The 25,552-nt window shown below is 37.0% G+C and overlaps 2 protein-coding genes and 1 long non-coding RNA gene across 3 annotated transcripts in view; 2 read left to right on the plus strand and 1 right to left on the minus strand.

Annotated features, from left to right (window-relative positions):
- mybpc3 (myosin binding protein C3) overlaps positions 1-25,552 on the plus strand; it is a 43,940-nt gene that overhangs the window by 6,290 nt on the left and 12,098 nt on the right. The window contains exons 2-14 of the mRNA XM_055154597.1: positions 11,340-11,407; positions 18,484-18,669; positions 18,816-18,893; positions 18,979-19,127; positions 19,209-19,326; positions 19,419-19,467; positions 20,874-20,933; positions 21,750-21,916; positions 22,277-22,409; positions 22,586-22,588; positions 22,692-22,816; positions 23,431-23,536; positions 25,318-25,484. Coding sequence (XP_055010572.1) covers positions 11,340-11,407; positions 18,484-18,669; positions 18,816-18,893; positions 18,979-19,127; positions 19,209-19,326; positions 19,419-19,467; positions 20,874-20,933; positions 21,750-21,916; positions 22,277-22,409; positions 22,586-22,588; positions 22,692-22,816; positions 23,431-23,536; positions 25,318-25,484 — 1,409 coding nt within the window. The remainder of the gene's footprint in view (positions 1-11,339; positions 11,408-18,483; positions 18,670-18,815; positions 18,894-18,978; positions 19,128-19,208; positions 19,327-19,418; positions 19,468-20,873; positions 20,934-21,749; positions 21,917-22,276; positions 22,410-22,585; positions 22,589-22,691; positions 22,817-23,430; positions 23,537-25,317; positions 25,485-25,552) is intronic.
- On the plus strand, positions 9-7,605 carry spi1b (Spi-1 proto-oncogene b). The gene is made up of 5 exons (XM_020938825.2): positions 9-628; positions 1,065-1,155; positions 2,848-3,041; positions 5,622-5,751; positions 6,646-7,605. Exons 1-5 carry the CDS (start codon positions 587-589, stop codon positions 6,951-6,953), a joined length of 765 nt encoding a protein of 254 aa, XP_020794484.1. The 5' UTR covers positions 9-586; the 3' UTR covers positions 6,954-7,605.
- On the minus strand, positions 5,650-21,003 carry LOC129409210 (uncharacterized). Its single transcript, XR_008632282.1, has 5 exons — positions 20,727-21,003; positions 19,911-20,007; positions 18,793-18,887; positions 18,535-18,686; positions 5,650-5,778 (listed from the first exon to the last, which is right to left on the minus strand). It is a non-coding gene; the product is annotated as an uncharacterized LOC129409210 (long non-coding RNA).

Here is a 25,552-nt window from a genome sequence, read left to right on the forward strand (position 1 = left end):
ATAATTGCTATACTTTTAAATAAATTCATCAATAACATTTCATATTTTTTGTTTTGTTCCCAAGAATTGAATTTTAAAATAGCAACTTTTTGGAAAAAATATTCTATAAGAGGACTGTAACTATAAATGAAAAATGACAGAAACTCTTTCTGAAACTTTTTCTTGATTAATTGCCCCCTCTTGTACACCATATTAAGGGGGGATTGCTATGCTCAGCTGTGATTGGCTGTTTGAGGAGGGCACAGCATTAAGACCCTGATAAAAGTTTCATCAATGACCAAAAGCCTGTAGCAGATGCACTCCAATGCTCCCACCCACACGCATTTACACAAGTCATAGGTTCCCTGTTCGTTTGCCAGTCCAGCTTTGGCCCGTGGTTCTTTCTTTTGGTTTAAATGCATCTATAGGCCTCTGAGTTCAAGATATACAAGTCAATACTGTAGATCCAGGCAGAAACAACTTTTGGTTTTGCATTGACTGAGAGGAAATTTTGAAATATTGTGCAATGGTGCCACAAAAGTTTTGAAAGATTGTGAGCATTTTGCCTGCATCTTGTGAGTCGGGTCGTTGGACAACTCAGGTCTCCATGTTGCATCCGTACAGAATGGAGAGCTACCTCATCCCCCCTGTAAGTACAATTTAAAATTTTACTAAAATCTAAAAATTATACAGCTCTCAAATTCGAATTATGTCTGTTAAAACTTGAACTTTTATGCTTAACAATTTCACACCTCTAGTCTTAAAACTGTCATGATGTTATGTATCTATTTGGATACAAAATCTTCTTGTGACTTCACCTCTGGTAAAAATTTCTTTATATACTATTGAACCAGGGGAAACATGAAATTGAAACTCAAAGTACTACAGAGTTTAGGTTTCAAAACTGTCAACCCCAAAAATGGTAATCGGCACAACTTTTTATACATGAAAGATTACAAAGTTTTATTTATTTTTTTAACAAAAATAAATGAAGAGAATAAACATATAGTTATATTTATATAGTGTTATTGCTTGATTATTGTGATTTAGTTGAAAGATTAACATGCAAATCTGCTGTTTTTTAGCCCTCCGAAGAAATGTACGACCCAGAGATCTACAGACATCAAATGGCAGAATATTACAATCCATATGTGCTGGATTCAGACATCCCTTCAGGTGAGTTACAATGTTTTTACTCAATTATGCATCATTTTAAACATATTTTTTATAGATTCACTGTCAATTTTTCAAAAGATAAGAATATGTGGTGAGACTTGCTATTTCAATATTGAGGCTGGTTACTGGTCTAAAAGCTCAAGGCTGATTTTGGTCTTTAAATAAATTGTGGGTTGATTGTGACAGTGTCTTTTCGATATTAAAATGCACGCAGCTGAACCACACACGGGAGCACAGGAAACAGATGCCATTTGTTTCGCCCTAGACACATTTAAGACATCTCTCCCCAAGGGTTTATTTTGACACAAGATCGGTGCTTTACTTTCTCTATTAATCAACGGCTTTTTGTATTAATAAACTTCAATGGAACATTCAAATTTTGTATAGTCCTTGTTTTGACGTTAGCTAGAATAGCATTTTGAGAAGTCTGTCTTGTTCTATAAATTAATGTACAAAAACATACAAAAATATGAGTTAACAATGCTGACTCAAATGACAATTACTATGGATCTAATTAAAAGTGCACTAAGTAACTTTTCTGGTAAAGGGTCTCCCACCAGCATAGAGATGTTATTGCTTTGCCTGTAATGTCACACAGTATGGCATTAAATGTATGTATCTCTATAAAGACAAGCAAATTGCACTATCAGGCCAAGTTACAGGTCAGATCTGTGGAGAGGTAAATTTGCTCACAGTAAGAATATTTTTTTTAAACTAATGTATTATTTTTGTTTGACAATAAATACACTTGGGATTGAACAAATGCAAACGTTGAATGCTATACTGTGGAATTTTCCAGGCAAAAGTATATATATATATAAGTATCCATACAGTCAAGCAGGTGGAGGACTCCCCACAAGAAGTTACACAGTGCACCTTTAAAATAAAAAGTAAAATAATAATAGAATTCATATTTCTTTTACAAATAAGTTATGACACATTTGGAAAAAGCCGCAGTGATGAGAATGTGGAAACAAACAGGAAAGAGCTTTCTGCTGAGCTCAGTGCTGTTATGTGGTGACCAGGCAGGCACATGTCCCGTAACACGGATGCCCTAAACACATGTTAACAGATTATTCAACGTGATTATTTATGTAAATCTACATTTTATAAGTTTTGTTTTAGTCAACAGCCTTGTATTTTTCATAAATAGAAGTGAAGTTTTGCTGTCATTGTATAGTATGTTTATGGCATTAGTCAATAGTAGGGAAGTACATTCAATTCAATTTATATTCCAAAATAGTAAACCTAAACGTGGAGCGTCTGTTTTAGGTTGACATTTGGACTTTTTAGCATATCGGCTATCAGTCTTAAATCTCCAGTATTGTCCAATATTTTGTTCTGGTCAATCTACTGCGCAAAAATACACAGAAAGCATTATTTTAACACTTCAAGCAAAGAGAAAATCTGATGTGAACAAATGTGAATAAGTAAGAATTTGACTGCAGTTTGGTTATAGTGTCAATACTTATGAATAATTGTAACTAGTTTGGTGATATTTTTGTAAATTGGATGTTGTCTGAAAGTTTGTGTGCAGGCCTTACATCATGAATTATTAGATGGCCACAGTAAAATAGAGAAAATCCAAAATAGTCTGTACACTACGCTGCTGCCCGACCTTGTCTGTGCCTCAGTGGGTCTCATTTCTAGGTTCAGACAATCGACAAAAGTGTATTGTTGTTTTGTGTGCAGATCACTGGGAGTACCACACTCACCCTCCAGTTCATTCAGTGGAGTTTGAAACTCTCCCAGAGACCAATTTCACAGAGTTACAGAGTGTCCAGTCCCTTCACCCCACCCTCATCAGACACGACGCCCTCCGGTATGACCCTGAAAGCCTGCTGGACCCCAATCTGGGAGCGCACCCACATGTCCTACAGCAACCTGTGAGTATCAAACAGTGTGTATGTGTTTGGGGACTATTAGACCAGATGTAAATGTGAATAATACTTAACAGTAATTACTTTTGTTTACTAACTATGCAACCTTGCAAATACATAACTGGGAGAAGTTTGTTTAAAGACATTTTTTTCTTTTTCATGAGAACAGTTTACCTTTCAAAAGATATAATATATTTTGTTTCACATTGACAATTGCTATGGTAACAGTCCTAAGCTTTCAACACTCTGAAACCAATGAGTAGGAGCAACCTTTTTCAGTTTTTCCTTTATTTCAATCAGTTTTCACTTTATCTGGAGGGGGCAATGTGAGGCATTTAAAGACCACTATTACTGGAACCAGTTACCTTCCAGTGGGTGGGAAAATACTTATGCTCTGTGCCAATGTAGACATAAGAAGATTCTGCTGGCACTATTTACAACACAACCTTGCAAGTACATAATTGGGAGGAGTTTGTCTAAGTTTAGATATGTGTGTCCATATTCATGAATTGATAAAATAATAAAACAAAACATGGCAAAAGAGTAGGAGCAGCTTCATTTAATAAAGTCAGTTTTTATTGTGTGACTGGAGCAGCTTGTAATGTGGTGGAAGTGTCCAAAGACTATATTTGAACCAGTTAGCCTCCAGTGGGTGGATAAATACTTAACTGTTAAAAATTAGCAACCTACCCTTTTTAGTATCTCATACTGGATAGCTATGTGTTTACCAAGTTGACAAAAGTGTGCTTAAAACAGAATGTACAGTAGTGCTGCAGTTGCATTTATCAAAAGCAGGCTTAAAAAGTGCAAACTGTCACTCACACTAAAATTCAAGTGTTTCCACTAATAAAGTGTTGCCCACCCAGGCATACAGCGACCACACATCGCAGCCCATGCAGAAACATGCAACTGTTACTGTAACTGGGTAAATTTAGTTCAGCCCACACACAACCACTAATAACTGCCACCCAAAACTGTTTAAATGTTACATGTGACTACTGTGTGTGTTTATTTATATTTTATGTATTTGCTATTATGTCCAGCTCGTAAAACTATATGCTTTAGACATCCACCACGTCGTCAACAGTCAATTAAAGTTAGCAGCCATGAAATAATGAAGGAAAAATAGTTATGAGTCATGTTTCATCTGCGATTTAAATAACTTCTCCATGGAAACAGACATTTGCTGTACTGCACTCAAGCGTTGGTTAATCTCAACTGATATTTTTTTATCAAAACTTATCTACCATTCACCCGAACCGAGGTCATTCAGACTAAGAAACTTTAAAGAAATGTGGTGGAATTTATCATTTATTTATAACTCTCTACAAATTCAACTTCCCCTGGCCTTGTTTAAATCTGTACTTACAAAAAGTTTGATAGAAATGGGATATGTGTTAAACATTAGTTGTAAATAGGCTGACGCGCCTCTTGTCAGGTCTTCTTCAGAATATTGGTTAAATAAAGCAAAATACATCATGTTTATAGACTAATTTTAAAGGTGCACTTTTCCGGTGTATGGTCAGTTACCTACTTGACTCTGTGGAGATGTTACTGCTTTGTATGAAATTTTCAATGGTATAACTTTAAAAAAATTATCTAGCCTTTATTCATTACAAGTGTTCCTATTGCTAAAAAATACAATAATTCTATCTGTGGGGACTCCCCACAGATCTGAATTATAATGTAGCATAGTGCCGTAACCTGCTTGTCTCCCTTGTGATAGATACTGTAGGTTTAGGCAAGGCAAGGCAAGTTTATTTGTATAGCACAAAGTAATTCAAAGTGCTTTACAGAATATGAAATACATTAAAATCACAATAAAAACAAATCAAAACATAAATAATATTAAAATTTAAAAAGAGAGACATAAATTGGAGAGAAGAGTGAGGAATGAAAACCTTTCAGTCATATGCACAGTTAAACAGAAATGTTTTGAGCCTGGATTTAAAAAGCGTCACAGAAGAGTCTTTCTCACATGTTCAGGAAGACTGTTCCAGGTTTTAGCTGCATGAACCTGGGCACCAGCATGAGGCCGGTCCCTGAGGTCCTCAGAGTGCGAGATGGTTCATATGACACTAACATGTCACAGATGTACTTTGGTGCTCGGCCATGGAGAGACTTGTGCACAAGCAGAGCTGCTTTAAAGTCTATTCTCTGACGCACAGGAAGCCAGTGCAGAGACCTGAGCACAGGACTTAGGACTTAGGTTTAACCAATATTGCGAACATTCTAGACAAAGCAATAACATTTCCATGGAGACAAGCAGGTAGCGGATCCTCCATCAGAAACGTTGTGCAAAGCATGGTTAAGGCAAATTAAACTTTAAGTATGTTTGACACTTTGCAAAAACAGGCAAGGGGTCAAAGGTAGTGTCACAAGACAGGATAAATGAAAGAAAGCTGAAGAATTTTATTTGTATAACCTGCACATCACAAATCAAGACAAATAAAATGCTCCTTTATAGCTATATTGATTGATTGCTCTTTTGTGTTTTTTATGTTGTTACTTTTGACAGTAACAATAGCTTCCTGAATATAAAGGAACCTCAAAAGCTTAAAGAGCCTTTGTGTGCGTGTGTCATAGGTGGCCTACTATTCTCGGGCGGTGTACCCTCAGATCTCACAGCGCAGCTCAGACGATGAAGACAACAGAGCTCTGGAGGTGTCTGACGAAGAGTGCAGAGACCGGCTGCCCTACATCCCAGGAGAGCTCGGTACGGCCGAGGGTCAGAGTGGGGTAGCTAGACCAAATAAACTGCATGTTAGTAAAGTATTAAAAGTTGCACTGTGTAACTTTTCTGATAGAGGGTCTGCCATGTTCTTGTTTTCCACAGAGATGTTATTGCTTTGCCTAAAATTTTTCACAGTATGGTTTTAAAAGTAGGTTACAGACCCCCATTACAAAAGTTACATAGTGCAGATTTTATGGCTTAAATGAATATGAAGGGAATAGAACAATTCCCGTAATTGGTTGATCATTTAAACATAAGAAATATTTGATAAGTAATAAATGGTTAGTACAGTATAATGGTTTTAAAGGTGCACTGTGTAACTTTTCTGGTGGAGCATCTGTCAAATGTTACATTTTCTTCATGGAGATGTTATTGCTTTGTCAGGAATGTTTCACACTGGTATTAATCCTTTCTATCTTCATGGAGACCAAACTAAGTAATTTAATAAATGTAGGGTAAAGCTGTTTAATGTCATACTGTGGAACATTCCAGGCAGAGCAGTGACGTATCCATAGAAACAAGCAGGACAGACCCCCAACCAAAAAGTGGCATAATGCAACTTTAATGCTTTGATAAATTTCACATCTAACGTATTAAAAACTAATTCTCAATGCAAAACTCAGTCTACCAAACTGATCCATCATTGTGGCATTTTCTATGCTTAATGTACCACTGAATATAATGCTTCTGTAATGAGACAATATTGTTTACCGGCATGCACAGAATAAATGTAAAGCTTTTCAATAAGTCTGGAAAATGACTCACTTTAGACTTGGCATCAACTGATTAAGAAGCAGATTGTTTCTATTATTTATAGTCTCCACTTAATACTGGAAAAATACATTTGACTAAATCTATACTTTTTCCACTTTACAGGCAACAAAAAGAAGATCCGCTTGTACCAATTTCTTTTGGACCTCTTGCGAAATGGCGAAATGAAAGACAGTATTTGGTGGGTGGACCGGGACAAAGGCACATTTCAGTTCTCATCCAAACACAAGGAGGCACTCGCCCACCGCTGGGGCATCCAGAAGGGCAACCGCAAAAAAATGACATATCAGAAAATGGCACGGGCTTTGCGTAACTATGGCAAAACTGGCGAAGTGAAAAAAATTAAGAAGAAGCTGACATACCAATTTAGTGATGAGGTGTTGGGAAAGAGCCATCTGGACAGGAAACATTAGACACACACCCACACATACCAAAAAGTTAAAATATATTGTGTTATATTATTACAGGTTAAAATGACTTACATTTAGAGATGCTGTTTTAATTTTCAGTTTGGATTTATTTATTAAACCAACTTATGTGTATGTGTTTCTTAATACTTTTTCCAAAAATTTTAATTTTAAAGAGGAATTATGTAACTTTTCTGGTGGAGGGTGCGCTGCCTGCTTGTCTCCATGGAGATTTATGCAACTCAGGAAGAATACATGGTTTCAAGGTATTTTAAGCAAGATAATCCCATGCTGTGGAACATACCAATCAAATGTTTGAGACAACATGGAGACAAGCAGGTGGCAGTAAAGTTAGTGCACCTTTAAAATCTAAACTACACAAAATGAATTATTTGAATTAAATACATTTTATGCAGTTAAATTTAGAGCACCATAATACCCTTATGTACATAGCATTACACTGTACAGTAACAATATACACAATGCAGCGTTTATAGGACTATAGGAATCCTCTGGAATGTGTTTTTAATTTTAAAGAATAAAACATTTTTGAGATTTCTTTTAAAATGCTATTTAAGTAGAAAACTGGCTCTGGTTCTTTGTGCCAGAGATGTGTAAAATATGATATTGTACATACATTATTAAAGTTGTAATTGTATGTGTCTGTGTAAAGGTGATTTTTCTCATAATGTAACTGCCTTAGGCTCAAAGTAACCTGACCTCTGATAGGAAAAGAATGAGGGCAGGTTAAATACAGTTCATGATGTAAAGGGACAATGCCTATGTAAGATAAACAACAGCTGTACGAACGTTTACTGCTGGTTTACACTAAATATGAAATAAAATGAAACTGAATACACTTCAAAAACAGATCATCTGAAAGGTCATAAGTTAATGTACTGTCCGCCTAGTCTATAAACAGCAATAGACAGTGATGATTAAAGACCTAAAATGTCAGAACAAAATCACTAAAACGGAACTTGTAACTATGTTGTAGTCAAATTATTGTATTATATTATGAGTCTGGTAGCAAGTTACTACAATTTTGTAATATAAAATGTTTGTCGTAAATGTAATTAACTTAAAACTGTACTGTACCTCTAGGTCATTTAAGGTGAAAACCAGGTCAATATAGTCTTGGCATTATCAAAGGGCACACTAAAAGTTTTATCCTTACTTTTATCAATGTCCATTAAACTTTACATCAATTTAAATAGTAAAAATTCCTTAATAAAGTACAGGTTTTAAAGAGGAATACCCCAGGGAGAGACAGCGGTAACTGGCCAAAGGTTTTAAATACAGAAGCATGTGGCGTTCGTGCAGAGCCAACAGCTCCCCTCAGTGGGCGAGGTGACACTGATCTGCACAGACAGGTGAAACTCACAAAGGCAACGATGTCAAAGCAACACAGCAAGAACAACCAGGCACAACAAAATGGATGCACACTCACTTAGTACAATGGTAATGACATTACAGAAGGTGATTAAAAACAATTGAACAAATTTGTGTACTTTCAGCCCAGATAAACCCGAATAGTTAAGCTTGATAACTCTGCACTGATATTATGCTATGAAATGATCAAATGCCAAGGAAAATGTCTTGAAACAGGTTTTATTGAACATCGTAATTACATTATTATTAAGTTATGATGATGATTTGAGTGAGTTTGAACAGTATTTTTTTATTCATAAGGCAAATATATGTTTTTATTTTCAAATACTGTTTTAATTTTTAAAACATATGAATGATTAAAATCTACTACTACATACAATTCATTATCTGAATTAAAGTCATCTTAAAAGGAGCACTGTATAACTTTTCTGGTGGAGGGTTCGCCACCTGTTTGTCTCTATGGAGATATTGCTGTTTTGCCTTGATTCCACAGTATGGAAATAAACTTTGTAATCACAATGGCGACAGGTTAATAGTCAGATCCATGGAGAAGCAAGCCTGCACATTGTAAGAATTTGTATTTTTTAAGTTATTTTTGAGCCATAAAACATCTGTAATTGAACAAATAAAGATATGTTCAATGCCCTACTGTGGAACATTCCAGGCAAAGAAATAATCTCCATGGAGACAAGCAAGTAGCAAACCCTCCACCATTAACCTAAGGAAAAACAAATATATATTTTTACACAGATTTCACTGAACCCCACCATTTGACATTACATTATTCTTAAATAAGTTATGGTTTATATTTAGCACTGAAAATACTATGTTTTGTGTACTGGTACATGTTGTTGTCTACTTTGTGTGTGTGATAGATCGACTAAATACCTGTCCCAGCAGGAACACCTGTTACACGAAGACATTGGCTGAGATATCATCAGCTCACGGCGGCCAAACATTCACACTCTCTAATGAGCGGTCTGTAAACAACGTGAGGACTCAGGAGCAAGTGTGGGGGAGCACGCCAGCAGTCAGAGGTCCTATTTTAGCATTTGAAAAGTTATGGTTTAAAAATAAGAGGTATTATCATAGTTCATGTTACAATGGTCAGGTCTAAACTTTTTTAAAACAAACAAAAAATACATTGTATATGACGATGACTAATGATTCACTCCATAAAACAGCCAATTAAACTTTGGACTAAACTCTGAAATAAATGTTGTTTTTCCCAGTAAATTGTACTGCAATGTAAAAACATAGGTCTCTATAGGTGGAAATTTGAGTTTTCACTTATTTTGAGACATGCAGACAGGAGCCAGACAGGAAGTAAGTTGTTGAAGTGAAGACGAAGATAACGGAGGAAATCACTCCAGTAAAGTGGTTACAACACCAACTACACAAAGGCGCCTCACGCTTTGTAATACATTCTGTTAGAAATAAGTTCATGCATTTACGCTCTGATGAATGAACATTTTTGAATGAAAATTATGTACAACCCTGACATATGACATCTATGTTTACAATGCACGTAGCACAAACCTTGATTCCAGTATAAGTCTATTTGAATGTATAAGCTATATTCAAAATACAAAACTACCAAATTCTACTGTAATTGAGTTTCTGTAATTGATTTTTCACTGTCCCACAGAAAACTAACTAACTAACTAAATAAATAAATAAAATATTTTTGAAGTTATTATACATTTTAAGTTGATTTTAAATCTGTGCCATGTAATTGTAATTATTTACACTTAAAACCACAGGAGTTAATGAATACACCACAAGTCCGATTCGTCCCAGTATCCGGCTACCTCACTGCTGTCTCCACTATTTTCTTTTCATGCGTTTCAGGCAACTGGATTCCTTCTTGATTTGGGCCCTCCATTGTTATAGCAACAATAACTCAATTCAATTCAAAATATTATATATTTTGAATGGATAACACACACAATGACAGCACATAGTCTGCTCTGATTAATGACAAATTTGGCAGCAGGATTTATATATATTTTAGTATATTTTTGAGTCTTGTAACAGTACTTTAACTTGAGTACAAATACTGTCTGCATTTAGAGGGTGACGGGCGGTGATACAGGCTAGTAGGAGGACTTGCTTAAATGAATGGTCTAAAATTAACCCCAGGCTCCCGTACACTCACTCTAGAGGCCTGTCAGTGAGTGGAAGTGTCCGAGGAGAGAACCTTGAATATAGGCTAAGGTCAGGCAGGACAGGGGTGGGGCCAGGGCCACTGCTGCTACTTGAATGACATCACGAGCACGCCCAGAGTGTGTGGGCTGGTAATTATCAGAATGAGGGGACTAGAATCTGTATCACTTCATGCTTCTCCTATGGGAACAAAAAAAATCAGCTCCCCATGACGTGAATGCTTTATTATTAGAACAACAATGTAGTTTAAAGTTCAGATATGGGTCAAAATAGGTTAAGGTTAGGATTTAGGTTACAGTTAGACAAATAATGACTAATGGCTAAGATTAGGATAGGGAAATTCATGTCGATGTAAGGTCCTCAAAAACATGATGCAAGTATGTGAGTATTAATCACATTGCGTAACTAAAATTGATATACACTCAATTCTAAGGAGTCTGCCTCTCTGAGGGGAACATAATATAAATCCTTTATTATTAGATCAACATACAAATTTGAAGTTCAGATATGGGTTAAAATACACCAAGGTTATGGTTTATTTTGAGTTCAGGCAAGAAGTGGCTATGGTTAAATTTAAGGAGGGTGCTCAGGAAATGAATGAAGTGTAATGTGAAGTGTAATGTCCCCATGAAACATGAAAATCCAAAATGGATGCCTGTAATGGATGTGTTTGCGTGTGCGCGTGCGTGTATTTATATGTGTTTGTGTGTGTTTGTAGGGAGGGGGGGGTTAGATATACGAAGGGGATGAGGAGGGATGGATTGCCAAAGGTGGGAGTGTTGTTTGGAAGAGTTGCTTTAAAGGCGGAGGGCTGAGTCTGACAGATCTGTTTAGGACGCCCCGTTGTGGAGGAGCGGAGACAGCTCAGGATCTCAGGATGCCAGAGCCAGTGAAGAAAACAGGTAAGCACTATCCCATCACTGCTGGGCACTGTCAATGTAATTCTTTTTAGCATCTTACTGGAAATCATGAAATTCTCTTGTTTACAAAAATGTGTTTTATCAGTAGGTATTATTAGCACTTTGAAGTATACTTGTGCTTTAATGCAGGCATGAGGAGTGGACTAGCACAGACTTAGAGACTTAGACAAACTTTATTCATCCACAAGGGAAATATATAAAAATACAAAAATATAAATGATAATAATAAATTCAAAGTAGGAAAAAAGCAAGGGACTGGTGTCAAATAAGGCATAAGTACAGTGTATGTACAAGTAAAATAAAATTATAGAAATATAGTAAATATAGTAAATATACCTCTATATACAAGAGGTCATAAGGAGAAACGGTGTAACAATGAAATAGTGGTTGACATGACATAGTTGTATGAGGTATGCTAAGAATGTAGTTCTGTATCTCTCACTGTTTTCCTGTAGTGTCCAACAGTTTGTATTCAAATGAACCTAACGTTTTATTTAAGCAGGTAAAATGACTTTTTCAGAGAATTTGTGATACAATACAATGTACATATCATTAATTAGCATTTTATTCATTATAAAACACCATATTGTTCTAAAAGACAGTTTGATTGATTTCCTGGCAGATTTTTATTTACCTGTTTCTATTGTTGAAAAATAGCTTCAAGATATTTTTGAGCCCTATATGTTTGGCCCAGGGTCAGATTTTTTCAATAACTGCAAGAGCAGAGGGTGGAGACAGGGGATAGGGGATAGGTGAAACAAGAGACTTTCTGAACACTCAAACTACAAATGCAAGACAATAGGGGATTACTCAAGTATGCATGCAACACTGAGTAAGATATTGAAGGAGCACCGCAAAAACAATAATAAGTTACATTTTGCATCATATGTCCACTTTAATGTGCCCCATGTTTGGATGTCCAGTACAGAGAGTCCACACATATGCAGTAAATGTAATGTCCTATGGTGTGAAAGTTTATATAAATCCTTTGGCAGTGAGAGACAGGCTCATGTGTCCCATTTGGAAACATTGTCTGACGTATATTTGATCCTGGAGCATTTAAAGTATCACTACATTCAGCAAATGCTGGACTCAAGAACGTGACAATGAGTTTCAACAGCTTTTTTTCTCTCACTCAGCTGTAATAATGGATTGTGTGGGAGCTAAAGTTCAGCCTACCAGCTGACACAATGCAGTTCAGGTATCTAGCTTCTGTCTGAGGCCAGTGATAAGGATTTGTGAAGCATAGTTGACCTAAGCCTAGATTATCCTTAATGCCAATGTGTGGTAGTGATCTAATTGAATACTTCCAATTAATTATATTAGGGTAGTACGCATAGCTTTCCAAATTAAAAGTACAACAAATACAAGCGTTAATATTAGGCCTGTTACAATGACAAATTTTGAAACATGATATACTGCTAAAGATAAATATCACAATAAAAAAGTAATATTGAAACTCCCGCAGGAACATTAAATTAAGATAATCTCGTAGACCATTTTTTTAAATATACTGTATCATAAAAAATGTATGAGCTGCAGCAAATGAATAGCAGAATGCACCATAAAAGTTACTGATTTGACCCTCTACAGGTCAAATCCTATGGTATTACAACTAAAATAACAAAAACCTCCCCACTGTTGCAAAGAAAAATTACATAAATATGTTGATAAGTCGATATAGTCATTTTTGTGACAGGCATACAGTCTCTGACAAAAGTCTTGTCGCTTATCCATTTTGAAGAAACAAAAGCTTATAACCTGACTTTAAATTAATCGATTGGTTTTAGAAATGTCTCATATGAAAGCTAAAACCCTCCCAGATTATGCTCAATATACTAAAATAAATTAGCTTCACTGAAGAAAGATTGATCATTTAATGAACACAGAAAGGTTAGATTTTGGCAAGACAAAAGTTTTGTCGCCTACAGAAAATTGAACAAATAATTTACTTCAAATACAAAAATATGTTGCATAACGTCAGTGAATTAAGTAGTGGTGCTGTGAGATCCATATTTAATATCTTGTGTGACTTCCATGAGCTTGAAGGACTGCATCCATGCGGTTTGACAATGATTCATACAATTTGTTGATGAAGTCATCAGGAATAGCAAAGAAAGCAGTCTTACATGCCTCCCAGAGTTCATCAAGATTCTTTGGTTTTGCCTTCCATGCTTCCTCTTTCATTCTACCCCAGACATGCTCAATGATGTTCATGTCTGGTGACTGGGCTGGCCAGTCCTGGAGCACCTTGATCTTCTTCGCCTTGAGAAACTTTGATGTAGAGATAGAAGTAAGTGGAGCACCATCCTGCTGCAAAATTTGACCCCTTTTATGGTTGGGAATGTAAGAGGTAGCTAATACTTCTTGATATTTTAGGCTATTGATATTGCCTTCCACCCTGCAAATGTCTCGCACACCCCCATACTGGATGTAACCCCAGACCATGATTTTTCCGCCACCATTTCTGGGTGAATCTTGGATCCATGCGGGCTCCAGTAGGTCTCCTGCAATATTTGCGGCAGCTGTGATGTAATTCAACCGAGGATTCATGTGAGAAATCCACCTTCTGCCACTTTTCCAGTGTCCATCCTTTTAGCAGGCTGTGGGCCTTGGCAAATGCCACACGTTTTTTTAATTGCCTTTTGTTTAGTGCTGGTTTCTGTGCACTGATTCGACCATGGAGGTCATTTCGAGACAGAATTCTACAAACTGCTGTAGTTGACACAGGGACTTGAGGTGACCAGGCCTGGTGGAGCTCTGCTGCAGTGGAAAAGGGGCCTTGGATTTTCAAATCAACAAACGGTCCTCCCGAGCAGTTGTTTTGCGGGGTTTGCCGGACCTGGGCTTGTCAAAAACATCTCCAGTCATTTCAGATCTTTTTCTTATTCTTTGTACTTGACGCTGAGACACATTGAAGGTGTCAGCCACCTCAGCAGTGGATCTGGTCTTCAGCCTCTTGATAATTAACGCTTTGGTCTCAGGGTGGATCTTAGGCATGTTGTCAGAGGTCAATTTGCAGTTGATGTGAAGGTCTGGGTGCTGGGGTTCTTTTTATACACACTCACTAATTGATTGATCAGTATCTGATCACAGGTGAGGCTGTAATCTAGGATTGGGTGCATTATATGACAAGGCGACAAGACTTTTGTCTTGCCAAAATCTGACCTTTCTGAGTTCATTAAATGATCAATCTTTCTTCAGTGAAGCTAATATATTTTAGTATATTGAGCATAATTTGGGAGGGTTTTAGCTTTCATATGAGACATTTCTAAAACCAATCGATTAATTTAAAGTCAGGTTATAAGCTTTTGTTTCTACAAAATCGATAAGCGACAAGACTTTTGTCAGGGACTGTAGTTAATATTTCCGTATACAATAAAGGAAGTAATATAAAAAGTGGTATATGTAAGAAATTCAAAATAAGAACAGATACAGAATACATTTTTCCATTATAGACCAATCATTACAATACAACTAATATGTGGTCATTAGCGTTTATAACTATTAACTTTATAATAACAATCATCTTTGCTATAAGTATTACTGTATGGTTACAAACTTTTATTTAAAACCCAGCGCCTGACAGATTTAGGAGCTGTGAAGGTGAAACTCCGTGATTGATTGACAGCTGGAGGTGTAACAGTAGAAAGCGGTGAGTGCAGACAGACAGAGCACATCATTCTTGTGTGTCTCCAGAGGAACTAAAATAGAGCCAAGATAATCCCCCCACGAGGATACCTGAGGCCTGCACTCGCCTTTATTAGGTCTGAACATATAGAGACTATATTTAAACAAGTACAGGACTTTTGTTTAGCATTTCCAATTAGACTATGGTTTTGTTATTCAAAATATTTGGTAACGCTTTATAATAACTACACTTTTAATAGCTTTCATAAAGAAAGACTTAATTTAATATGAATAAATGGTTTATAAAAATGATTCTTAATGAGCACAAGGCTACATTACAATTCAGATCTGTGGAGAGTTGCCCCTATTTACAGAAGGAACTATTGTATTTTTGAGCAATAAAAACACACATAATGAGTAAATGCTAGATGGGTATGTTTAAAGTCATACCATAGAACATTCCAGGCAAAGCAATAACATTTTCATGGAGACAAGTAGGTAGCGGACCCTCCACCAGAAAAGTTGTGTAGTGCATCTTTAACTTCTAATTATAACTCTTTAATTTAGTGATTACTTAAATAATTATGCTCTATTAAGGCTGTAAAAATGAGTAGTTATATTGCAGTTTTACAAAACATTTTACTGACAAGTATATGCTTTTTCTTAATGAACTTCTTAAAGAACTTTTGAATAGTTAAGTAGACACCAGAGAAAGGTTCTGTCAATAGCTGGTGCAAAACAAGGGCTTGTTTAAACGCAATAAATAGTTTTCAAATGTTGTCACCGTTTTAAGAGGGCTGCTGTTGGAAATGTTAATGGTAACATGTGGTTTAAGGTCTATTAATATTTTTATTTTTTCAGAAGAGCAGACTTCTATTTTTGCAGTATGATAACGCACTTTTTCCCACATCAACTGTTGTTCTTCTGAGCCTCAAACTTGATCAGTCAATCACTCATTCTATTTCGTGTGTAAATGGTATTCACAATAATCATAATCATTTATCTGTGGCTGAATCCATGACTCAGTTTCAGCTTTCTCCAAGAAACCAAAGGCAAAGGAGGCAGAGGAGGGCACCTCGGTGGTTTTTGAGGCGGAGACAGAGAAGGCTGATGCCAAAGTAAAATGGCAGTGCAACGCCAAAGACATAGTGGCCAGTGACAAATATACAATCTCTGCAAATGGGAATAAACACTCCCTCACCATCAGTGATCTCACAACGGACGACGCCAATGTCTACGCAGTGATCGCTGGGGGTTCAAAGGTCAAGTTTGAGCTGAAAGTAGCCACAAAGCCAGGTGGGGCATTTTGAAACTGCCGTGTTGTATCGTCCACATGTTAACAGAGGCACAGAGCACGGAAATCACAGAAGCTATGGATTCAGCAACATTCAACTTCACTATGCCACCACTGCCTACTCATGATGTCACAAACAACAAATTAACCCACTGCTTATTGTACCTATGCCTGATTTTTTACTGGTTTAAAGATGTGAAAAACAAAACATTTCATTTAAAATGGTTTGCATTCAAATTTTTCATCGCAGAGACTTTCAGAGACCAGATTGGATTTTTGACATCAGAGTAATGTTAACAAAAGCTAGCATGCTAACAAAGGACTTCCTCATCCTCAGTCGATTAAAACTCCTTTATAATTGGAAGCAGGTGGTACAAAGCAAACTTATTTCGATCCTAAGAACTGATTTCACAATATGTTTGTACTGGGGCAATACAAATCTGGTATAGCAACTTTAAAGGGCCTTTATTCTATTATTTTCTGATCTATGTTACAATGTTATCTCCTCATCAACAACATATCTGGAGTTGTGTTTTGTTTCATTTACACATGTTTGAGTAACCTTTTATTATTAGTCTGTCTACATCTCCAGAGCTCAAAACACTCTGTTCCACCGTGTGATGATATGTGGTAATACAGGAAGTGCTCCACTATGTTTTTAAACTCCATATTCCTTCATTAGAATCATTTGGATGATTTCAGTCTTGGAATTACCAATCTCTACTGAATCTAAGGTTAAAAAAAAAAGTAGTGTTAACTTCGAAAACTATCACTACATGACATCACAAGGCGGAACAGAGCATTTTGAGCTTTGGAGATGTAGACAGGCTAATAATAAAGGGTCATTCAAATGTGTGAATGAAACAAAACACAACTCCAGGTATATTTTTGATGAGGTAACAGTACTCTAACATAGCTGTAAGCACACAGGAGTCAATTTTGTGGAATATAGGACCTTTGACCCTAAATGTCTCTATATACTGTCTTTGCGTTGTCACTCCTTTTAATTCATCATAACCCTGCAATAGCCCACTTCTGCTCCACTGAGTCGCTGAGAACACTTGTGCTGTTTGGATTTGATAAGGTGGAAACAAATCTCTCAGAAAGGCTCCAGACGAGTGGTCCGCAGAGCCTGGGCGACTGTGCGCAGCTGTCTATGGCTCCTATCACTGCCACCCTCTGTCTGCAGGATGACCTTGGGCCTCACACCAGCACATTATTTCCTCTTGAGTAACCAGCCCTGCTCTGGTGTTCAGGACGGCCACGAGAGGCAGACGATAACGCATGGAAAATCAGTCAACAAGCCGCTCACACCAGATAACACACGAGTGATAAAAGCAAGTTTTTCACAGTAATGAGAGCACCTCTCGTGAATAGTGTGTGCATGTCACTTCAAACACTCTTTGTGTATTTGATTTAAACTTGGTTAAAGGGCCCATATTAGGCCATTTTCTGATCTATGCTGGGATGTTGTCTCCTGGAGTTGAGTTTTGTTTCATTCGCACATGTTTAACACACAAACCCTGCATATTGAGGCTGAGCTCTTCTCTCAAAAAGAAAATGTTTTGTTCCACCTTGTGATGTCATGTGGTAATAAAGGAAGTGCTCCACTGTGTTTTGAAACTCCATACGTCTTCACTATAATGATTTAGATAATGTCAGGTGTGGAATCTCTACTAAACAAAAGGTAAAAAAAGCTGTTAATTGAAAACTACTACTACATTCATGCTTCATGACATCACAAGGTGGAACAGAGCATTTTGAGCTTTGAAGATGCAGACAGACTAATAGTAAAGGATTACTCAAACATGTGTGAAGGAGAAAAAACACAACTCCAGATATGTTTTTGATGAGGTACGAACATTATAAGCTTTTTGTAATATAGGGCATTTAATTTATGACAGTCTGGGCAGGTTTACTATACTAATAGGTAGAAATGGAAATGCAGAATGCGAAGATTCATTATCATAAAAGCTTATTCATGTAATGTTCTTTTCCATAAAAAATGTGTTAAATACAATGTGCTTTGAGTTGTTTATAGTGAGAATTGCACTTGATGACAACATAAGACTGTAGAAAAATATCTCAGTAACTTTGTACAATAGCTCATTCTTATGATTTTGGTTTCGCAAAGCCCCTTCTGAAGCCACTGCTGAAGCCCCTGGGAAACCCCCTGTAGACGCACCTGCAGCAACTCCTGGCGAGACACCTGCCGAGACACCTGCAGAAGCACCTATGCAGCCGAGTGCAGAGACAGAGACCACTGCTGCCCCCGCAGATGGATCGCAGAAAGATGAGACCGCTGCTGCCACAACTGAAGGTGGGCTGATGATTAATCTGAACATAAAAGAACTGTCAACTGTGAATGTGAATTATGTGTACATGTGGTTTTATAATTATGGAAAAAGTAAACATGATTAGCTGTACTGACAATTTAGGTTACCTGTTTTTGCCCTGTTTTTCTAGATGGACAGGCTTCGGACACAAGGCAGGACCTGACTGGCCTCTTCACTGAGAAACCGCAGTCTGGAGAGGTCACTGTGGGTGAGTAAACAAAATATCCAAAATATCTGAGAAATAAATAAATAAGTTGTTCATGAATTAAAGCCCTTGATACAATATGCTGCAGGAGGAAATATCACGTTTGTGGCCAAAGTGAACGCAACATCTCTGCTGAAGAAACCCACAATCAAATGGTTCAAGGGAAAGTGGATGGACCTCGCCAGCAAATCAGGAAAACATTTGCAGCTCAAGGAGACCTACGATCGCAACAGTAAAGTATGCCAAATGTGCCGGTTTTCATACGGTTTTAAGTAATTATATTAATAACAAATATTTGATTTAATTATTTGATTACAGATTTATACATTTGAGATGCAAATTATTGCAGCCAAGGCTAACTATGCTGGAGGTTACAGATGTGAAGTTTCATCCCGAGACAAGTTTGATAGCTGTAACTTTGACCTGACTGTGCATGGTGGGTCATTTCATTTTTCATTATAGATCCCATAATATATTACAGCATAAGTTTACATTACTTTGAGAACCTTGCTTTGACTTTCATTGCAGAGGCTAATGTATCTGATGGTCTGGACATAAGAGCAGCCTTCAGGCGAACGTAAGTCTTATTGTTTGATAGTTTGAAGAACCTTATTGCATTCACAAGACCCAGCTTTAATGGTTTGACTGATAGAGATGCTAGCCAAAGTGTTGGCATTTTTTGTTAGAAAATGAACACACAGTTCTAGGTACAGACCTGGGTTCTGATATAGGTTGTGTTCACACTAGTTCAGTTCTGATCTAGATGTAGTTTAGTCCTGTTCTAGTTAATGTTTAGTCCCATTCTAGTCCCAATGTTGATTAATGGTGTTTATAAGTGAAAATGCACCCATGTAATTTCAGTTAAATCAAGTAGATTCTTGGATATAAACTACCAAATTGGAATTGAGCAATTTAAAAATGAGATAAGGATGGGTAAAATGCAGAGAAAAATTTCCCTACAGAGACAGTAAAGTGTACCACTTAAAAGTAATATGTAAAGAATAATTGTAAAATGCTGACCTATCAGGAATGAGGGCGGCAAGAAGAGAAGTGGAGCCTCGATAAGGTAGTGGAGATTTGGAGGTTCATCCCGATTCTTCACTGATGATGAATCTGACTGTCGAAAGAGCAAAGAAATCTGGATTACTTTAATGCAACCCATTTCTTCTCTGACGTCAAGTCAAAACTGAGACACAAAGTTTTAAAATGTTGTTTTAAATTTGAGAATATGTGAAGTGAGATCACAGTGAGCTTAAAGAAGTTATTATTACACAAATCTGTAATCTGTGATCACGTGCTCTCTGCAATGATCTACTTCTGATTCTCAATTTAAACAGCAAAGTAAATGCACACTAAATATTTTAGTGTGGTACTGATGGTACATTATGTGCCAAGAAATCACAAAGTGCTTTCAAGAATTTCTTCCACAAGATTTCACCAGAGGAAATGCACCAATGTTGTGTTGTGTCATTCACCCAAATGACCCAAACTAACCTGTGCAATAACTACAACAATGCATATTTTTTAAGCTATATTATTGAAAACTATGCATGTCATATTTTGATCTTGAGCATGCTTTCCATTTTACCATTTGTGTTTTGCAGGCTTTTTGTGCTTTAAAACATTGTAACTTATCTTAAAGGTTTTAGCTTAATGTATGCTAGCAAATCAGAAAGAGAGCAAGACAAGAAGCTTCATCAAACAAAACTGGATTTATGAGCTTTATAGCTTTATAGATAGACTGACTGATCTCAAAGACATTTCTATATAACTAACCCAACTTACTCATCTAAAATAAATAAATAAATAAATGAATAAAATAAAAAATCTTCTGACCTCTGACAGGAAGTGCTAACCGATGCTAGGAAATGCTCATCAGGCTAATAATAAAGCCCGCTGCTTTTCTGAATCTGCAGCAGCCAAAAAAAAAAACAACATAGTTATTTTCCTGTGTAACCTGTTGGTATGTTGATGTCTTTGCAGTAGCTGCGATGGAAAAGAAGACTCGGGAGAGCTGGACTTTAGCGCTTTGTTAAAGAAAAGGTGAATGAACAACATTATCAATTATAATTACATCTGAAAAATGTGCTCATTTGTCTGTCTGTCTTGTTTCCTTTCTACCCTCGTGGACTCAGAGAGTAAGTTCCCTTTATTCAACCCACTAATCAGAATGACAGATACAGAAATGTGTGTGACACGCATACACTGTACCAAAATAACACAAATTAATTAATGATTTCATGAACTCACGTGCATTTTGCTAGTCACTGTTTCTGTTATTTTTAATTTGTCCATTTCCACTTAATTAACTAAAGTAATATTTTCCCCTTTTGTTGAATAATCACGTAAAATTACCTTTTTTGCTTCCTGCTGCTTCTGTGTGATTGTGCTGAAGGTTTCATAATTTCATGATTTTAATATGCGGTTATTTTGTTAGTCAACGTTTTAATTTGCTGTGCTTTAATGCTTTTGGTTTGTTTTGCATCTTGAATTCAACTTCTGAATGAGCAGCAGTTTCCTAAAACCCTCAAATCGGTAAGAGCCCGCTATAAGCATCTTAAATTCATTTTCTTGCACAAAAAGAAATAGAAGGTGAACAGATTTGTCTTAGTTAAAGTCTGCAGTTATTGCTCCGTTTAGTTGATGATCACCTTATTGGGAGCATCTAGTGGACAGGTGTGGTACTGCATATTTTTCTATGTCAAAAAAGAGGGAAGGGGGGGCTTATGTAGACATGGTAGATGGTATTAAATATTTTACTCACTAACAAATATTATTGCATTGTTTGCTTTATTTAATTTTAATAAACAGATCATACATGTGTAATGCAGTTTTATTGAATGTGACTGTTTTATCCAGGTCTGTGCAGGTGCACACAGAGCCAGATGTGGACATTTGGGAAATCCTCAAAAATTCTCCTCCCTCCGAATACGAGAAGATTGCTTTTAAGTACGGCATTACTGACCTCCGAGGATTGCTCAAGAGACTGAAGAAGATGAAAAAGAAGGAGGAGAAGAGAAGCGAAGGTTAGTACCGAAAATTAAAGATGCACGCTGTAACTTCTCACGTGTAGGGTATGTTACCAGTTTGTCTCCACATAGATGCTTTACCTGAAATGTTCCACAATATGGCATTACACTTATCTCAACTGCACTAGGCCAAGTTACAGGTCTGTGGATAGGTGACCCTGCATGCTTTTCAGAGTATATTTAGAAACAAAAACATCTGTAATTCAGTAATGTTTAATAAAGTTTAATGCCATACTGAGAAACCTTAGAGGTAAATCTGAAGACAAGCAGACCTGTAGCCAGTCTCTTACCAGAAAAGTTACATAGTTAAGTGAATATTTTGAATGTAAGCTCACATCTGGTTTATTGTTTTAAAAGCATTTCTCAAGAAGTTGGATCCTGCCTATCAAGTGACAAAGGGACACAAAATTAAACTAGCTGTTGAAGTTGCCAATGCAGATGTAGATGTGAAATGGCTGAAAAACGGACAAGAAATTCAACCCACTGGAAGGTACAAATAAATCCATCTAAGGAAGATTTGTCATTGTGTTTGTGAGACAGAGTGGCATCATATAATTCTCAGGCAGTGTGGTAGTGATTCATGGCCAGTAACACTTTTCTGTTATTTCTTTGTTCATTGCCGTCCTTTCAATGGTGTCTGAAATGACTCCCTTGACCCTTCTTCAGCAAGTAAGTGAAAAAACATACAATACATATGTTATTTTCTTACAGTTTCCAAGGATTTCTCTTAAGTGCTTTGAACAGTGTGTGAAGTAATCTATTCTTTGTTGAGGTACATTTTTGAGAGCGTAGGCAACATGCGCTACCTCACCATCAACCACTGCTCGCTGGCCGATGACGCCGCCTACAGCTGTGTGGTGGGAGACGAGAAGTGCACCACAGAGCTCTTTGTCAAAGGTAAGGCTCTAGTTTATCAGGATTTAAAGTTACACTATGGAACCTTTCTGGTGGAGGTTCTCTTCCATGGAGATGTTCCTGATTTGTCAAGTATGATTCACAATATGGCATTCAGCTTATCTCTTTGAATATTTATTTATTTGTTTGTTTATTTCATCCATAAAGTATAAAAAGACATGAACAGTGTCATAACATTAAACATGCAAGAAATGAATGGAAAGGAGCAGCAAGAAAAGTAATTTTATGTTATCTGACCCGTTTTCCAGACAATACATTAACACTGATGGTTACTTTAAAACATTTCATCAATACATTTCAATTCAATCACAATTATTAATTAACCGCAAACAGAAGTCTTCACTTTTATACAATACGATACAAACAAGTGATTACTCCTGGTCAAGTTACAGGTCAGATCTGTGGAAAATAAGAGATTTATGAACAGTAAAATGCCCAGATTGAAAAAAAAAAAGCACGCTACTTTACTTTGGATCATTCTAGGCACAGCAATAACAACTTCTTGGATAGAAGAGAAGCAGGTGGCTGACCCTCCACCCGAAGTTACATAGTGCATCGTTAACAGCTTGTGTAGATTTATTAATGTTTTTGCCCAGAACCCCCTGTTACAATTGTGAAGAATCTGGAGGATCAGATGGTGATGAAGGGTGATCGAGTGGAGCTGGAGTGTGTAGTGTCTGAGGAAGGAGCCAATGTCAAATGGTCAGAAAGTTTTAATTATGTTTTAATATATTTTTAATTATGTTAAACTGTGTTCAACCTCTCCATACACAAGACTTTGATCTAGAAAGTACTTTCATACGAGATGCAGTCAGTTTATTAAAGTAACGTCTCACCTTATGGTAATATTTTCAGTACAATTCTATGATGTCAGTATCAGGCTCTATTGTTCAATCAGAGGACTTATAATACGTAACTAAAATTCAAACAATTAAAAGTGCATTGTGTAACTTTTTGGAGGGTCCATCAAATTTTATCTTCATGGAGACCAAACCAAAGTTACAGGTTAGGTCTGTGGAGATGCGACCCCGCCAACAGTCAGAATGCCTGTTTTTGTCGGTAGAGGTAGAGCTTTTTAAAGTCATACTGTGGAACATTCCAGGCAGAGCAATGACATATCCATAGAAAAAAGCAGATAATGGGCCCCCAACCAAAAAGTTATACAGTGCATCTTTAATTGTTTGAATTTCAGTTACATATCATCTCTCCCCTGGTTGGACAATACATTGTGTAAAGAAACAATTAAATTTGCTCATGTAGTAAACAAGTTTGTTAATTAAAATACCATCAAGTTAGCGACAGTGTAATAATAGGTGGTGCCTCTTAAAATTCTCACATTGTTCATGTCACATTACAGAATAAGTCTCATCAACAAGAGCAACCGCACCTGTTTGTTTAAGAGGGATCTGGCTGCACACCTCCACCCAGAGGACCCCCATGTGACAGCTCCCTCCACAGGACCCTAAACTAACAGCTAACTAACAGCAGCCATGCCAAAAGACCACCAAAGTTTGTGATTTCATGACTTTGGCTTTTTTTCAGTTGCAAAAATTGACATAGTTTTACATTAAAGACAAGCACAAACCTTAGAGGTGCACTGTCCAACTTTTCTGGACAAGGTTAGCAACCTGTTTGTTGAGGTGAAAATGCATTTGTTATAGTTATTTATATATAAATATCTTAAAAAAAACATCCATTCTTACTGTGAGTGGGGTTACCTCTAGTTAAATCTAATCTGTTATTTGGCTTGGACGTCTCCATGGAGATTCATACATTTATGGCCATACTGTGGGACATTCTTGGCACATCTCCATGGAGATGACTGGCCCTCCGCTGGGCACGTTACACAGTGCACCTTAAACCTTAGCCATTACAGATTTGTGCTTAATCTTAACCAAACACAGGGCCTATGGCAACACATTCATGGACAAAACACATCTAATATGCCTATGTTATTATTATTTGCACCATTTTATTTGTTGACAGTTAAATACATGTTATGTTTGTGACAACATGTTTTAAACTGCTCATTTCCCTATGTGAGCGGAGTAGAGCAAACTAGTGGAAACTTTTAGAAATGTAATGTACAATCTTTGACGTTCTAATAAGTGAAAAATTGAAATGAGCTTTAGCACCTTTAATAGCGAACTGAAGCAGCAACCAAAATAAAGTGTAATCTAATTGCTTATAAAGAGTAAACTAATGACAAAATAGGGACATGTGGGTGGAGGTGCATCCTGGTGGAGGTCTGTGTCCTCTGGGTGGAGGTGGATCCTACAGTAACAGATGACATTTGTTCTCAGAGCTCTGTGACAAACTGCATGCGCCTGTAAGGTCAACTCTTAACTTATTACCCCAGTGAAAAGGCCAAGATTTTAACCTTTCTTCTGAGGAGAAAAAATGTGTAGCATGAAGTTTTTTGTGTGTTGTGAAGTTGTGCTATTTGCCCTTTGAATAAGCAGTATCTGTACCTAACTGTGCAGGGAGAAGGATGGTGTGGAACTGACCAGAGACGAGTCGTTCAAGTATCGCTTCAAGAAGGACGGCTGTAAACACGTCCTGATAATAAATGAAGCCTCAAAAGAAGACTGTGGCCTTTATAAGGTTAAGACGAACGGTGGCGAGTCTGTGGCAGAGCTCATAGTTCAGGGTAAGTGTCAGTCATGTGCTCACATACACACACACTACATATACACATGACACACATACACACACATA

Source organism: Boleophthalmus pectinirostris, unplaced genomic scaffold (assembly GCF_026225935.1).
Source record: "Boleophthalmus pectinirostris isolate CB_2022bp ecotype Guang Dong unplaced genomic scaffold, ASM2622593v1 HiC_scaffold_19, whole genome shotgun sequence".
NCBI lineage: Eukaryota > Metazoa > Chordata > Actinopteri > Gobiiformes > Gobiidae > Boleophthalmus > Boleophthalmus pectinirostris.